This window comes from Eleginops maclovinus, chromosome 15 (assembly GCF_036324505.1).
Source record: "Eleginops maclovinus isolate JMC-PN-2008 ecotype Puerto Natales chromosome 15, JC_Emac_rtc_rv5, whole genome shotgun sequence".
Lineage (NCBI taxonomy): Eukaryota > Metazoa > Chordata > Actinopteri > Perciformes > Eleginopidae > Eleginops > Eleginops maclovinus.
In genome coordinates this window covers 19,227,597-19,243,763 of record NC_086363.1, presented here as the reverse complement: position 1 = coordinate 19,243,763, position 16,167 = coordinate 19,227,597, and the positions used below count along the sequence as shown (strand labels likewise).

Here is a 16,167-nt window from a genome sequence, read left to right as displayed (position 1 = left end):
ATAGATGACAAGACAAGCTTTTATGTATGAATGAAATGCGCTTCAGAGGTCTGAGTTCACTGCCAAACTAATGTTGTGAATTAAAAATGACAATAACTTTATTTTTTAAAAGCACCATGGCAAAGTGCTTGATAAACAAGGACAAAAACCAAGAAAACAATCAAATACAAAATCAACATAATGGAAAATAACCCATACATGTACAACTGCAGAGATAAAAAGAGGAAAAAAGCAAAACTTAATTTAAAATGTCAAATTAAAAGGTCAAATAATAATGAATAAGTGAAACGGTAAAAGTGAGGATTTAAAGGAGGGCAGTGCGTTTTGTAGATTCTTCCAAAGGTTTCGGGCCTGAACAGCAAACGCTTTTATCTGATGACATGTTTGCAGAGACATCTGTTGTGGCTTATTCCAAATGTCAGGCCAAGCCAAACCGGGTGGATAAAACAGAGAGATTAGTAAAAGCATCTTTATCGTAAACAATGAAAACAACCCAAATGTGCTGGAAAGGATTAGTGATGTGACCATGAGAAACACAGTGAGGGTAGAGACCATCACCCTGCAACTGTAGTGCAATATCAAATCAGCATATACTTCTGAGTGGCTGCATTTCAGTGTCCTCTTAATGCCTTCTCCTGGTTTATTACAACTTGGATCTTGTTATTTTAATAGTTAAAAAAGAGATCACCAGGCACTCCAGATTTTAAACACCATGGGGCACGCACACTCCCCAGTTTGGATTACAATTTGGTGATGGTTAATGTTTTCTGTGTTAAAGTAAGAACAGTTAAAACAGACCGGACAAATTTGCACAATAAGGGGGGACAAAAAAACACAACTTGTACAAAAACTCACTTTTGTTATACATTCAGACCAATAGGAAATGTAGACTATAGCTTTAGTACTTGTCTTACGTTCCAGTCTAACCTGTGAATGTGCATGCACCTAAAACAGTGTGTGTTAAAACACTCTGAAATCCAGAGTTAGATATACTGCATAAAACTAAAGAAATACATGTGAGGAAAAAACAGCAGCATGCTTACAATAACTTTTATTTTGATGTTATGTTCCTAATCATTCGTCCACAGACCGGCTCAGGTTTGTTTTGACCACGTGTCCGTCTCTCTGTCCCCTCAGGCCAGCCAGGTAAACCTGAGGTCTGGGAACGTTGCTCTCCCCGTCTCTCTTGCTTTGAGTGGCAGCGTCTTTGGGCGGCCAGGTCTGCGTGACGTTTTCCCGCCTCATGTGGCTCAGATCAGTCTGGATGGAACGTGTCACTTTGGTCCGCATATCAGCCTGGGATAATGCGAAGAAAAAGAATGTAAAAGAATATAGTGTTAATAAATGCAGTTTCTAGTGTGTATTGGGAATGTGTTTATTTTTCTTAACCATTGTGCATAATAGGGTGGCGCCGACTTTTTGGAGGACAGCGGCTATAGCAACGGCACAAGGTCTCAATATCTATCAGCTCTTACCGGTCATCTGAAATGGATAAAGAACCTTGCAAAAGATAGATGCTTAAAATAGAATCTTGAGACAGAGAAACTTAATCTTACTAAATTAATTAAATACATCTGTCTTTATGAATTAAGACAACAACGGACCAATCACTGCTACTGATGTCTGCACCTTTCTGACGTTTGGAGTTATCATCTACACCAGGTGTGTCCAAACTTTTTTCACTGAAGGCCACATAACTAAAAACATACGAAGGCCTGGGCCCCTCACTAAAGGGGAGGTTTATGTATTGCCTCATAAGGTATTTTATAAGTAAGCAAGGAAGAAAAAAAAACACCCTACGTCAAACCTCTCCATAGGGTTTTATTTATTTTGTTGGCAGCTCATCCCTTAAAACAGAAGCCTCTGATTGCTTAACATAATGGGCAATATGAAGGGTATATTGCAAGCATTTTATGTATTAAGTTATTAGGCTTTTTTTTATCAACGACGATTTGTTTGAAAATGTTTTTCAACTTTAATTGACTGAATTTAATTGAAAATTAGACTTACTAACACATGAGTACTACTGTGTAAAATATATTTACATATATATTTAAGAAGTACAATTTAAGCCAGCAAATTTTCTGGTATGGTCCATATTCCATTATACTTTTAGCATTTGCTGCGGGCCAATTAAACGTGGGCCATGGGCCATATTTGGCCCACGGGGCCGTAGTTTGGACACCCCTGGTGTACACCATCAAAGACCCATGTCTAGTAAGAAGCTGGAGGGTACAGGCGCTTCAGATGTAGAGGCCCAATGACAACTATACCTTCATCCGACAATGGTGAGAAGCTAATGTTATGCTAACTGAATGCTAACAAAACATTGGTTTATGCATAAGTAATCTCCCGGAATATATTCTGCAATATTTCATGGTTTTAAGCTATTTCTGTGTGTGGTGGTTTGTGGTAGCTCAGCGATTCTCTTGCAGTAAACAGTCGGTAGATTTCTATCACCCACACTCTGTCTCTTACTGATGTTGGCTACGCCGTCCTCATTACCTTTGCATGTTGGAAAATAATAAAGTGTAAGCCCTTGATACTTTTTTTGTTTGTTGGTCAGGGGATTTGCTGTCACAACAGTGCCTTCTGACAGGTCTGAAGTGAAAAAGGTATGCTATATTGCTCGCTGTACAGATACAGTCAATCAGTGATCACTGATATCCTCCAAAGATGGCCGACCTGCTGTGGATAAAACACATTCCCATTCCCTATCCTCTGATTCATTCGCATCACACAGCAGTGTCTCACCAGTTTGATAGCTTTCCTTCGCAGCTCCCACTCATTCCACTCGTATGCCTTGTCCATGTTTTTCTCCACTGGGTGGAGATCTGTCTGTGTGCCGCTCTCACACTTAGTGATGGGCTTCACCAATAAACTCTCTCCTGGCTGCAACTGCAAAATCACAGCAACACACTCACAATAGAGACATATATACTGGAAAAAGTGGAGCTATTTGGCCTGTAGGGGCAACGCTGTCAGATAAAGAATTGTTCTCAAGATCAAATGTTGCTCCAAAAACAAGTACACAATTAATGAAAACAAGTTTTGCTTGTAATCAGTAAAAACATCTGCCAATACAACAAGTGAAAATGAGCTTGGTAAGGTTTCTTGAAACATTATGGGATATTTAGATAAATTAGATCTCCTAATTAGCTGGTAAAACTGATTTTGAACTATATTTGACCAGAATCAGGAAATACTGTTTTACAAAATAAGCAAGAAATGCTTAAAAGTGTTATTTTCTCTGATGTTAGTTTCCAATAAAAAGTCAGATTTATTTCTTGAAACATGATTATCCATATTTTACAAATACCACAGCAGGTTCAAAACCTTGTGACATGTCTCAAACAAAGACCCTATATCTCACTGCATGGTTACTTCTTAAGATGTTGCGTATTGTATCAAATGTAAAGACATATTCAGACTGGATATTAAACAAATAAACTTGGCAAAATTTCACATTTTTACCTAAAATAATAAATGATTGTGTGCATTGAGAGTGCTTGAGGGGCTGCTAACCTCTGAGTAAGGACTGACGCAGGAGAACTGTCGGTGGAGTTGGAGGAGCTGGATGAGCTCAGCGGAGTGCTTGGCTTTCTCTGCAATCTCTGCAATGAATTCCCCCGGACTGGAGGCAAACTTCAAAGCTGCTTCTTTGGAGCTGAAAGCATAGAGCTTCCCCTGGTGTTTAAAGATTCCGATGAGTGGGTTACCTGAACCAGAGGAGTCAAAGAGCAGACAGAAACGGACCTCAAGAACAGACAGATACATTAAGGGTGCTCATCATATAGTCACCTTTAAAAATAATGAATATTCTGAGGGAAAGGGTTGAGGAAATAAATAATAAAACCATGAATCCTTACAGATACGTAATAGAGATTTAACAAATGTGTACCCTACACGTGTCAACTCTTAAGGCTTCAGCACGCTTCAGGCAAAGGCAAGTATGGATAGTTGAAGGAGACTGGGAGGTCTTACTTTCGAGTGACTCAGAAGATATATTCGTATGATTCAAGCACATATTATATGCCCAAATTCGACAAAGAAGAAAAATCTATAATCCTCTCACGTTGGTGCATCATGGGAACAGTACCTGGGAGTAGGAGCCCATGTCCGGTCACTAGTGTGGAGCCACAGACTCCATTATACTGCAGCGGCAGCTCATTGAAGCTGGCTGTGGTTTCAGGCAGGAGCCATTCCTCTGTGTCCGGCTCAGCCGGGACAATACGCTCATCTGAAATACATAAGATAAGATGGACTAATAACGTTTTTTTCCTTCATGTTCAAAAGGGGCAAGAAGAAGCATAAAAAGTGTTCTAGTCGTACCCCCTCTAGCAAACATTGCATTATGCAGATAATGGCAAATAAGGGGAATACAACTTCAAATCAGATTGATTGAGTGTTTACAGTGCGATCAGATCTTCAACTTCAGTTTAAATGTTGAATAATCATCCATCATCAAGATTTCGTCACTAAAATGAATGATATATTTTATTTCTTGCAATCAAACTCCTCACAACCCCCTTTGAAGCTTTGGCAGACTCTAGTGGGAGCAGGATTCCCAGTTTGGGAACCAGTAACTGTAACGGTTATTTACCTGAGGACTCAGCCATTCTCTGTTGGTCTGTCTTCACCTCTGACCCCTCCAGCAGGCTGTCCAAGTATGCCTCAGAGAAGATCTTGGCCTGAGAGGCAGTGAAGGGCCGCAGGTTGTGCGTGATGTTACCCAGGATATTGAGCAGCTGAGCCTCATCCTGCAGGCCAGACCACAGCTCTGACAGGGACTGAAACCGTGGCTGGAAGACAACATGAGGAGGGACAGACATGGGGCTGTAAAACAACAATAAGACATAATATACAAAGACGTGACAGTAAATTTGATTATTCACTGATCCAAAAGTGGGAAATTGTTTTGGTACAGCAGAATGTTAACAAGACATGGGTTACAAATCTAAATATCTATAGAATAAAGAATATTAAACATGATACCATCTTACTGCTAAAACAAATTCAGTTAGAGGCCCTATTCTGCTGTTTGGGTGTTCCCTTTCCTGTGTTGTGTTCTATATGTTTGTGTGCATGTAAATGGTCTGCAAAGGCTGAAATCCCTGTGTTCCCTCCAGAGGGAGTTTCTTTCCCACACACTCCCCCGCCCCCCTGCCTGAAATGCCTCCGTTGGACTCCTTTGTTTACTTCAATAAGCACCCTTTTATTGGCTGGTGCTCCAACACATTGTACATGATAAGGGGCTAAGGGATGGGACATCTCTAAGCGGTTGACCAATCAGATCAGAAGCCGGCCAGCTAACCAATCAGAGCAGATTGGGCTCTGGTTTCAGACAGAGGGTGAAAAGAGGTGCTGCAGCACAGACAGTATGAGAAAAATAAAGAGCTTTTTGAACATTAAAGCATGGAGACATGTCACAGAATACTAATATAAACCTTCAAATGAGCATAATATGACCTTTTCAACATAGTATACTATATACTTACATTTTAGGTTTTTTCAAGAGTGTTAAGTTTGAAAACCAAGACACTTACAAAAACATTTGCAGTGGGTACAGCTGTCTTTGCTTGTACAGTTTCTTTCAGCAGCTTCATTTGTGATGAGAGTGCAGTCTGCAGCATCTCTACATGCTTTGCACATAAACATGCATCAGCCTGTTGGTAAAGGACAACATTTTTTGAGACAATAAGCTGCAGAAAATGCCTGTTTATCATTCACAGAATAATTGTAATGAATGTGAGCTCGATAAATGAAAATGCCACATTGATACAGCTGATTTTTCAAATGTTATCTCACCAGTAACATTTTGAGAAAGACTTCATGCTGCCGGACGTTGTAGAGAGCCGGATTGAGCAGGGCGACGGGGACGTCACGTCCTGCAGGCTGACTGTGGGACTCCTCCAACACAGCGGTATATTTCCACGCCAGAGTCTGCGATACACTCAGTTCCTTTTCTATGCTTCTACTGGTGATTGGAAGAGCTTCATTTAGAATGGCAGGCACTGAAGAGCGAAACAAAAAGAGGAGGTACTATAATTACCCATCACAGTATTGATTCATAGCGGAGAGAAAAACACCTCGCTATGCTGCTTTGGCTCTGGTATGATTTGGTTTGGAGAAGACATGGACTTTCTTGGATTTGAATTGCCAAACTACGTTGTGGCTATTGTGCATTTGACAGTCACACCTATAAGACTTGAATAAGATTGTCAGTATCACAGGTATCTTTGTGTGTAGCCTGATGTACTATACTTAGTTCATGGAGGTCAGTCTCCTCGCCCCCCTTCTTGCTGGCTTTGTTGAACAGTCTGATCCCTGTGACAAGCATGGTGAGCTCCCTGAGCTGCTGCTCCTTGTCTTTCTTCAGGAGGACCATGAAGGCTCCCAGCTCAGTCTGAGGGAAGATGCTCTGCAGGGCGGCTGGGACAACAAGACTCAGAGTCAGGATACACTGTAACAAATGGCTGTAAAAATACAGAGAATTTAGTACAGTAATCTACCGTTTTTGTTAAATACAGAGTAATACTGTAAATGTCCGTGATAATGAAGCCAGGAGACAGAATCAAAGATTTATATTGCAGAGAATCTGTTTTCCTGAATGTATTTGATGAAGCAGCATATGTTACATAGCTATATCTTGCCAAGAAAATCATAAACTGAATTCAGGGTATAAAAACATGCAGATATGTATATTTTTCTACACCAGGAAATGTGTTAATAATTCCAATTTTACTTTCACTTTTCATTTGTTACATACTGATTACATTTGTGTTTTATACACGATTTAATGAAAGTCTAATGTTGTAAGGCCATCTCTTGTCCGAGCCCTTTCTATGCTAGCAAGATGTTACACAATGTTTACTTTTTAAAATCAGATTTATTTTTATTATTTTCTTAAAAATACATATTAACTTTTAATTAATTCAACGGTAACAAAATGTTTTTAGTGATGACAGTAGGCAGACTAAAGTAACAGTATGACAGTAACCAAATCGCTGACAGAATTATACTGTAAATCTTGTAAATCCTGTAAAACTGTGATGTTTTTTACAGTAGGTGCACTGTAGAGAAACTGATTGATGCTGGCAGATATAGCTGCCAGTAGTTTACTGTAATTTTCTTACAGTGTACAGCTCACTCAACCGCCAAACAACCAATCTGCACAATGACTGCTTTTACTGTCGCTACTTTAAGTACATTTTGATGATCATACTTTTCTACTTTACCTTGAGTAAAATTTGAATGCAGGACTTTTACTGTAACAGAGTATTCCTACACTCTGGTACTTGTACTTTTACTTCTGAGTACTTTTCCACTGTTGGTTAATTGACTGGAACATGGTTTGTTAGTTGTTAAAATGTGTGAAACCTGTAGCCTCTTTCATGGCGGTGACATCTGTAGGTGAGTCCATGCCGGAGCGCAGCTGGATGTACGTGATGATTTTACGATACAAGGCGTCAAATTCCTCTCGTGTTTTCACTCTGCTGTCAGTGATCTCTCTGCTCACTGAGCTCAGCCTGGACTCCAGCACCCGGTGGATCTCCTGGAGAAACTCTCCTGCAGAAACACAAGTACCTGCTCAGTCCTGAGATTCATCTTTAAAAGTTAAGAATGAAAAAATCATATTATTTCAAATCTAAAGCCATTCAGAATAAAGGAGAAAAAACAAATGCATATGTTATCTGCTCCCCTCAGGCAGAGCTTTATAGGGTCAGAAGTCTTGTTTAAGCTATGTGTTTAATGTGGAAATGTCTATTATTGGTAGCACCTATAATAGTCTTGACCAAGATTTAATTAAAAAGAAAATGTCCATTAGGTTTTGACATCACTTCAAATAAAATATGCTTGGTTATAAAGTGAAGCAGCAGAATCTACATCAGGGTGATGTGGTCATAAAGTGGTTTTAGATTTGGTCAGCATGGTTCAACCAACCTGCACACAGAAGAGACCAACACATAGAGGGCTCTTTAAGACTAGAAATGAGTAGTAGAATTATCAATCAGCAGCAACAATTTGAACAATTAATGCATTGTTTGAGTCATTTATCAAGACAAGGATGAATATTATCGGGGTTTGCTGTTTTTATTGGGATTTAAAATGTTGGTTGGGCGTTTCTCACTCATTTCAGACGTAAACATAGTCATTTAATCAAACAAATATTCTCAAAATTGTTGATCATTATCATTACTTATCAAATTAATCAAGTGGCTAACACCAAAATTCACAATGATAAAGATGGCATGAGTTTGTAATGGGGTCACACTCACGCCGGGAGGTGTAATTCATGTCGAAGTACACCTGCATTTTGATTGTGTCTAGGGACGGGCTGCACTCCTCCATCAGTTTATCCAGACACAGCTGTCGGACATATTGCAGATGAATATTAGAAACAAATTACAGTATGTTGAGACTGTTGCTTCCAGCCAGGCCATAACGAGCACTGTGAACACCGTCACTTTTACCTGGCAGTGTGGAGGAGGATGATAAACAGTCCGCTTTATATATAAAATGTAAAGTCGATATGAGCAGTTAACACATTGCCATACTCAACCGTTTCATTCTAACAGATTGCAATTTTTATATATTTATTCATGTGCTTTTTCTTGATTTTTGTTACATACATTTATATATTTTTGTATATCATTTTAAATCTTTGGGACAGTGAGAAGGGGTATTTTGGTCTCCCTGTTTGTACCACACTCTCAGAGATTGATAATAAAGTTGAACATGAATTTTATTCTATTTTTTGTTATTTGTATTTAAATATTATGGTAGGGGCTTGAGCCTTATGACCTGGTTTAAAACTTGACATTCAGGAAACTCATGATATTCACAAATGACTTCAGTGTCACTAGGTACAATATAAATGTAAATAATATTAACTTTTCAACTCAGTTATATTAGTGGTGACTTAAAGATCATCTTACTCATGTGCAAGCTCAGTCTTAAAATACAAAAATATGTCACCATAATTAATAAAATACAAAAAATATATAATGCTTTAAGAACCAGGCTTGGGGGGAAACAGATAACAGGTAACAGGAACAAGATACAGAAAATGTAATGTAATTTACAATACATAAAAGAAAAATGTTATCAGATTACTGGTCATTTTTCAAAATGGGGATTATCAGCAGGACTACAATGCTATCATGCATTTTATAATAAAGATTGATATATTATAGGTCGACGTACCATGTGAAATGTCCTTTGGTTTTTCATGTAGGCTACGTTCATTTTATTTTTAATATTCTGAAATGCAGTAGGTGGGCACCTGATATATTAAACAAAAAAAAATGTGTTTGCTTTTAATGAATGAATTACACTAAAACAGCATGTGTCAACTATACTATTCTATTCTATGCTCCAGGGTTACAACCCTGAAGCCTAAAATCTAAGAGGACACATTTGTTATCCTAAATATCTTGGTTTCTTCTTTTCTAAGGTCACATTGTTCTGTTGTCTTAAGTAAAAAAAAACATCTTATTGTTATTTATTTTCTCTTGGATTTAACTGCATTGTATTCGATATTGAGGAGATCCAAATGTAATGCAAGGTATCAGATTATATAAGTGGGTATATTGTGATACTACTACCTTAAGGATTACTTTTTTTACAGGTACTGTAACTATTGATTTTAACAGAATACATGATTAAAGTAACCCTCCAAACCATGTTAGGAACTAAACTGGGGCTGTCTGAGTTCAGTTTTGAGTCTTAAATCTTAAGCCCAGTTTAGTATCCCACCTCTTCCAGTTTCTGGACATCTTGTTTGGTCAGTGTTCGATCAACATTGAAATCATTCCTTGGGTCCAGCACAACAGCTTTCACCTGAAAGAAGAAAAAAAGAAAGTTTTCAATTTGGAGTAAAGAGTCACCTATGGGTGGCAGGCCAGGAGGAAGACGAGGGATTACTACCAACAGGTTAAAGGATGACTCTGAGTCCCTCAAATGGGGTCGATGACATACAGACATTATATCCTCACAGTCAGTGGTGCAAAGTAACTAAGTACATTTACTCGAGTATTGTACTTCAGTACATTTTTTAGTACTTTTACTTTAGTTGAGTATTTTTATTGAAAGCTTTATACTTCTCCGCTACATTTAATTTAAAAAAATGTTAATTACTGTTAAGAAGTGATGGCTAGGCATGATGGGTGCATCACTTCAGCCGCCTCTCTTCTTACCCTGATGCGCCCATCACTCTGGAACAGGGTGAATCTGGACTCATCAGACCACATGACCTTCTTCCATTGCTCCAGAGTCCAATCTTTACGCTCATTGGCAAATTGAAGCCATTTTTAGCCTCACTGACAAGTGGTTTTCTTACCGTTACACAGCTGTTTAGTGCCAATCCCTTGAGCTCCCTTTGCATTGTGTGTGTGGAAATGCTCTTACTTTCACTATTAAACATAGCCGTGAGTTCTACTGTTGTTTTTCTACCATTTGATCTCACCAAACTTTTAAGTGATCGCCGATCACGATCATTCAAGGTTTTTTTCTGACCACATTACTTCCTGGAAAGTGATGTTTCCCCACTGTCCTTCCAGTTTTTAATAATGCGTTGGACAGTTCTTAACCCCATTTTAGTAGTTTCAGCAATCTCCTTAGATGTTTGCTCTGCTTGATGCATGCCCATACTTTGACCCTTCTGAAACAGATACATTTTCCACGACCACAGGATATGTCTTTCCACATGACTGTTTAAAGTGAGAAGCGACTCACTGCATCAGTTAGGGTTCAGTAACTTGTTGCCAGCTGAAACATAATCACCCAGGTACTTTTGTACTTTTACTGAAGTAAGATTTTAAATGCAGGACTTTTACCTGTAAAGGTGTATAACATCATTAATGTATTGCTACTTTTACTTAAGTAAAGAATCTGAATACTGCTTACAATGTGTAAGTAATGCAGCAAGCGTTAGCTGCTGACGTCACTGCTATAGCTAACTCTCGGTAGCTAATTTGACTAGCATGAAAGTAAACAGCTTACTGACCATGAAAGCCACCAGAGTGTCCGACACCGCGTGCCCTCTCACGGCACACTGCTGCACTATCTCACGGATAATGTTTTTAATCACGCTCTCTGCGTGCGCTCCAGACATTTTGACCGACAGAAAGTAAGTGAACTAGCCTACTATTAATGTGTGGTGATACAAAACCGATTGTTGACAACTGGTTGCCGTAGTAACACAGCGTGCACACTGAGGGGTCTATTACCTAACGTCCACTAGAGGGCGCTAAAGACTAACGGTTCAGGTGGAATGCTTGTTGGGACGTAATGACGTACATTTCTGCTCAACCATTGGAGTTCAGTACAGTTTGGAGGTAGAACTACTTGTACTTAACTAAGCAGTCTACTTATTAGGAAATATTGTACTTTTTACTTCACTACATTTATATGACATAACCCTAACCCTATTTTACAATGTAGTATTGCTACTTTTACTTATAAATCTGAGTACTTCTTCCACCAGTAGATCAAGATAACACTACAATTACGTTTTATTTTTGGCAGTATGATTTAATGTAATATTGAATTCCTTACTTTGCGCAGAAAAAAAAACACATTTTAAAGAATCAATCCAGTAGCAATACAGCCATATGACCTAATCATGAAGGTCTTATGTAACATATTCAATCTAACAACTAAACAATTTTACACTTACAAAATGATTGTCAATCTATCAAACACATTGTTTGAATGCATTGGTCGTTTTGCTGGCAATAGAGAGGGTTGCATACAGTGATGTTTTTTAAAGTTTGAAACTAGTTTTGAGTTAGTACCAATCTTTTTTTTTTAATATCAAATCCAACTCTGCTGTTTTTCCCATGATGAGGTAGCTCTGACACTGAAGCTGGAAGCTAGATGCTAAGATGAATTTTAATTAATAGTTATGATTTAACAAGTAAATTGCATTAACTGAGATCAGCAAGTTATTTAAAAACAACATATCACAATCAAGTTTATTGCCAGGTACGTTTACACATAAAAGGAATTTGAATAGGTTCTAAAAAACAGAGTGCACCACAACACCGAGGCAGCCATCCACAGCGCCATCTTAGACCATCCTATATGAAATGGTTTACACTAAATTAATATGATAGGATTTGTAAAAGTTCCATTCCAACTAGAGTATTTCAGGGTTATGCGCTTTAAGCCCAAATGTTATAAAGAGGCTTTCTGCAGAACAAAAACAGACGGCACAAAAGAATAAGGATTAAAATATTTATTGTTAAAAAAACAAAAACAGACAAGACATAAATACTATGGTTTTGGTCACATGGCCCTGTGCTTGGAGATGCAAAAAAAAAAAAAAACCTGAATAAAACAATAAAAGCAGACAAAAGAGTACATGCAAAAAAGGTTTAACTTAACATGCAGCAAAACAACTAAACGCAAACGATAGAACACTCAGAAAAGAACATCAATTATAAATACACACAGGGGTTGGCAGAGGGCTTTTCAGGATCCATGGGAAAAAATAAATGCACAAGTTTTGGCACTGTTGGCACACTTCACTGAAATCAACACTACTGTGCAAGTTTTAAATATCCACACAAACACGGTTTTCATCTCAGACGAAAAAACTAAGAAAATTGGTGTCAAAACACTGCACTCAAATAGAAAAGGTTAACTTCAGACCCCACACTGTCCCTGCAGCAGTAGCACTAAGGTCTGCTTATCAACAGACTGAGATCAAGTGACGGGCATAACACGTCCGTACTGTGCATCACATCTTCCCCCATGGATCTGCACTTCCTCACCAGATACATCAAAATGTTCCCGTACCAAAATGTTTACTAATGCTGAGGATCATGTAACATGCAACACATCTTATGCTTCTTATCCCGCAATACTCTCTCCTGTAAATATTACTGCAACAGTAAGTGGTCCTGTTCAAATATATTTTTGCTTTAAATTGGAATTACTAGGGCCACTGCTGGGAAAAAATAATAATATACTGTATACAAATGTAGAATAAACTATTACCCAAACATTTTCAGTTATGAAAACTACTTTGAAAACATCAGAATATAAAAACAGGAAAACACTCTGAAAGTCATGTACTTTGTTAAAAAAATTAACAAAACTAAATAGTAACAGTTCAATACAAATTCTGGTGAAAAGAAAGATCAATGTCATGATTACTAAGTCATGATATTATATGAATGTATTTTTCCTAACATTGGCCCTAATAATCATGATAAAAAGGATTGAATGATGCTGTAATTCAAAACAAAAATCATACTAGTGACCATTACTCAGCTGCACCGGCCCCGATTCCAAAATAAATGCAACTTTCACCATTTCCAACACACACAAAGATAGTTTGTTGTAGCAAATTCATTTTAAATTGCTGAATAAATACACCATAGTTTCATATTAGATAAATACTTTTGGAGTCGGCATATTTAGTTCTCTTCATGTCCCTTATATGCTTATACTGGAAACATCGATTAAAGGCCAGCTTTAATCCGTGTCCCAAAAACATCTATAGACTTAAAATTAAATTCTTGAGACATATATATATTCCCAAAATAGGAACCTTTAGATATAAAGAAAAGTTATTGAGGAACAACAGACTGAAAGGGATTGAATGACAAACAGCAGCTTCCTCCCTCCCAGGACTGTGGATCTGACAAGAAAAGCCGTACAGAGAGCAGCAGGTCGGTAGAAACCCTAGTGTCTTTCAAATGAGGATCCGCACTGATGGAGAGAGGGTAAACTGACAACTTAATACATAAAAAGACAAATATTAAAAGGTTATATTGGCTCATACCAGTCCATGGCACTGTATTAGAGCTGTATTGCACTTGTTACTCAGAAGCACTTCCTGAAGACGATCTGCGGCCCGTGCTCCTCGTATTCCTCCCGGCTGATCCAGGCAGAGCTGAAGGTGGGCAGGTTGGCCAGCACTGCCCCCCCGCTCCACACTGAGAAGTCTCTGTCCTTGGGGCTGGTGACGTGAACGCTCTCCCCAGTGTCGGAGGGAACCAGTGTTTTGATTTCAGCCTGGAGCCGCTCAGGAAGGCCGGGCAGCAGAGTGTTACCGCCTGCAGCGAGAGAGATCGTTCAGGTAAGAGGATCACAGGGTTTCCTTGAGTTAGCTGGCTCAACAAAACTTCAACTCATGATCAGAGATAAGGGTCACCATGAAGCTGGTTATCAAACATCTTTGAGAACTCAGGCTTCCCTCCTCAGGCTCTGGGCGCACTGACATTAAAAGGGGAGTTTGACTCATGAACCACACTAAAAACATCAAGCACCGCCTATTTCAGATTTCTTTCTTAAGAATATTAAGAAAAATATCACAACATAAGCCAACCTGTTGCTGCAAATAAGAGAGGAATAATAAAAGAAATGTATTTAACGTGTAATTTCATGACTAATGTGTTTAATTCACCACTCAATGCAGTCTGTGCCTGCCGTTTATTTCTAATTTCAAAACCGCAGCTCATTAGTTAACTAGAAGACATTTTGAGCCTCACTAACTAGTAAGGTCAAAAGAGGTTTCAACTCGTTAACTACTGAGCCTTTTGCTTTTACTAGTTAACTAGTGAGTGATTTTGGATATTTCTAGTTAACAAGTGCAACAAAATGTATGCCACTAGTTAACTAGTTTGCTCATCTGCTTCTTTTTTGTAACTAGTTAACATGTCAGAGCTTCTGCAGCACACTAGTTAACTTGTAAGACTTTTAGTGTCACTAGTACAGTTAAGGGCCACTAGTTCATCAAAAAGCTGACTAGTTTGGTGCTCAGCTCCTGGAGTCACTTGTGACACTAGTTGCTGAAAGATATTGACCAGTAGAATCTTTGTGAGTGATGGCCAAACTAATGTGACTAAATGTCTAACAAGTGCCAACAAAGAACCAACTAGTGTAGGCGACTTCTGTCTGACAAAGGATATGGAATAAATACTTAAAGGGCTGTAAGGCTCGACAACCCTCACTGACCCTCTAATCTGGCTCCGTGCCCCCCCACCCACCCTCAGGACAGAATCAGGGCCAAAGCACGGCAGTTACCTGACAGGATGATGTTTCCCAGGAAGCTGCGCCGCAGGTCGATGTCTGAGCTGAGGATTGACTTAAAGACGCTCTCATGCATCCCATAATGGTCCCGTCCAATCAGCTCAGGTTTGAAGAGGATCTCAGGGGCCCTGGATGAACAGGGGGAAGTTAGAAACCTATTTGAGTTGACTGTTAGAAGAGACCGCTGCTGCTTTGACATTGTTATTGTAGAGATTAAGTCTAATTTCAGCCTTAGACGGGCAGCTCCTGACCCATTTCAGAATTGGTTCCAGCCAGTTTGTCGTTTGACTCATGAGAAGAGTCAGCAATGCCTGGGAGGCAAGGTGACTTGAAGCGCATACCCTCAGGTTTCCAAGCAGAGTACCCACGGTCTAAGCCTCTGCTCACGTTCGGTCTCAGCGTGGTAGCGTCTAGCATTAGCTATTAAGCATTAGACACTAGCTGAGGCTAATGCTAGTGATAACGTTTTGCAGGTATTGATGAATGTTAAAAGTCTTTCAATATGATTTGCACCTTCAAGCAGGGGTGTGAGTATACTTAGTTCATTTACTCAAATACTCCAGTTAAGCATTTTAAAATAAAAAGGTACTTTTACTTGAGTATTCCATTTATTGGCTACTTTGTACTTCTACTCCACCACGATTCAGAGGTAAATGGTGTACTTTTACTCCATTACATGTATTTAATCCCTTGAGTTACTTTACAGATCTGGATTAATGATGGTAAATATAATCAGCCCTTAAATCAGACTTTAGTTCACCTGGAGTAAATCCAGCAGCTACCCTGCAGTATACAAAGCCATTCAAACTAGCTGCACCTTTACCAGCTCTGAGAACACTTTAATGATCAATAATTATAAAACACATCAGAGATATTATTCTGAAATGGACCAATCAAACAATCACTACTTTTACTGTCGCTACTTTAAGTACATTTAGATGAGTGTACTTTCTACTTTCACTGGAGGAACATTTAGAATGCAGGACTTTTACTTTTTCACGATCTGAGTACTTCTCCCACCTTTGGTTTCAAGTAAGCTTTATATCTCAGCAGAACTGGTCAGCACTTGACAAAAATAATAAGATAAATCTTCCTATTAACACACTGTCAGTCGGCGGAGAT

The 16,167-nt window shown here is 38.8% G+C and overlaps 2 protein-coding genes across 3 annotated transcripts in view; both read right to left on the bottom strand.

The window, feature by feature from the left end:
- Positions 1 to 68: 68 nt before the first annotated feature.
- On the bottom strand, positions 69 to 11,181 carry cfap206 (cilia and flagella associated protein 206). 2 transcript variants are annotated; one of them, XM_063902754.1, is made up of 12 exons: positions 11,009 to 11,181; positions 9,760 to 9,843; positions 8,280 to 8,370; positions 7,381 to 7,569; positions 6,265 to 6,432; positions 5,809 to 6,014; positions 5,547 to 5,666; positions 4,604 to 4,802; positions 4,100 to 4,240; positions 3,526 to 3,719; positions 2,755 to 2,898; positions 69 to 1,296 (listed from the first exon to the last, which is right to left on the bottom strand). In XM_063902754.1, the coding sequence occupies exons 1-12, from the start codon at positions 11,114 to 11,116 to the stop codon at positions 1,075 to 1,077; spliced, it is 1,866 nt and encodes a 621-aa protein (XP_063758824.1). In that variant the 5' UTR covers positions 11,117 to 11,181; the 3' UTR covers positions 69 to 1,074. The 2 variants fall into 2 exon arrangements, with proteins under 2 accessions (XP_063758824.1, XP_063758825.1); XM_063902755.1 differs by lacking the exon at positions 11,009 to 11,181 and adding an exon at positions 10,141 to 10,372.
- A 1,045-nt stretch (positions 11,182 to 12,226) lies between these two features.
- The window catches only part of LOC134877055 (uncharacterized), a 31,439-nt gene continuing 27,498 nt past the window's right edge, over positions 12,227 to 16,167 (bottom strand). Inside the window, exons 22-23 of the mRNA XM_063902411.1 lie at positions 15,040 to 15,173; positions 12,227 to 14,069 (exon numbers count right to left, since the gene is read on the bottom strand). Coding sequence (XP_063758481.1) covers positions 13,837 to 14,069; positions 15,040 to 15,173 — 367 coding nt within the window. The 3' untranslated portion in view covers positions 12,227 to 13,836. The remainder of the gene's footprint in view (positions 14,070 to 15,039; positions 15,174 to 16,167) is intronic.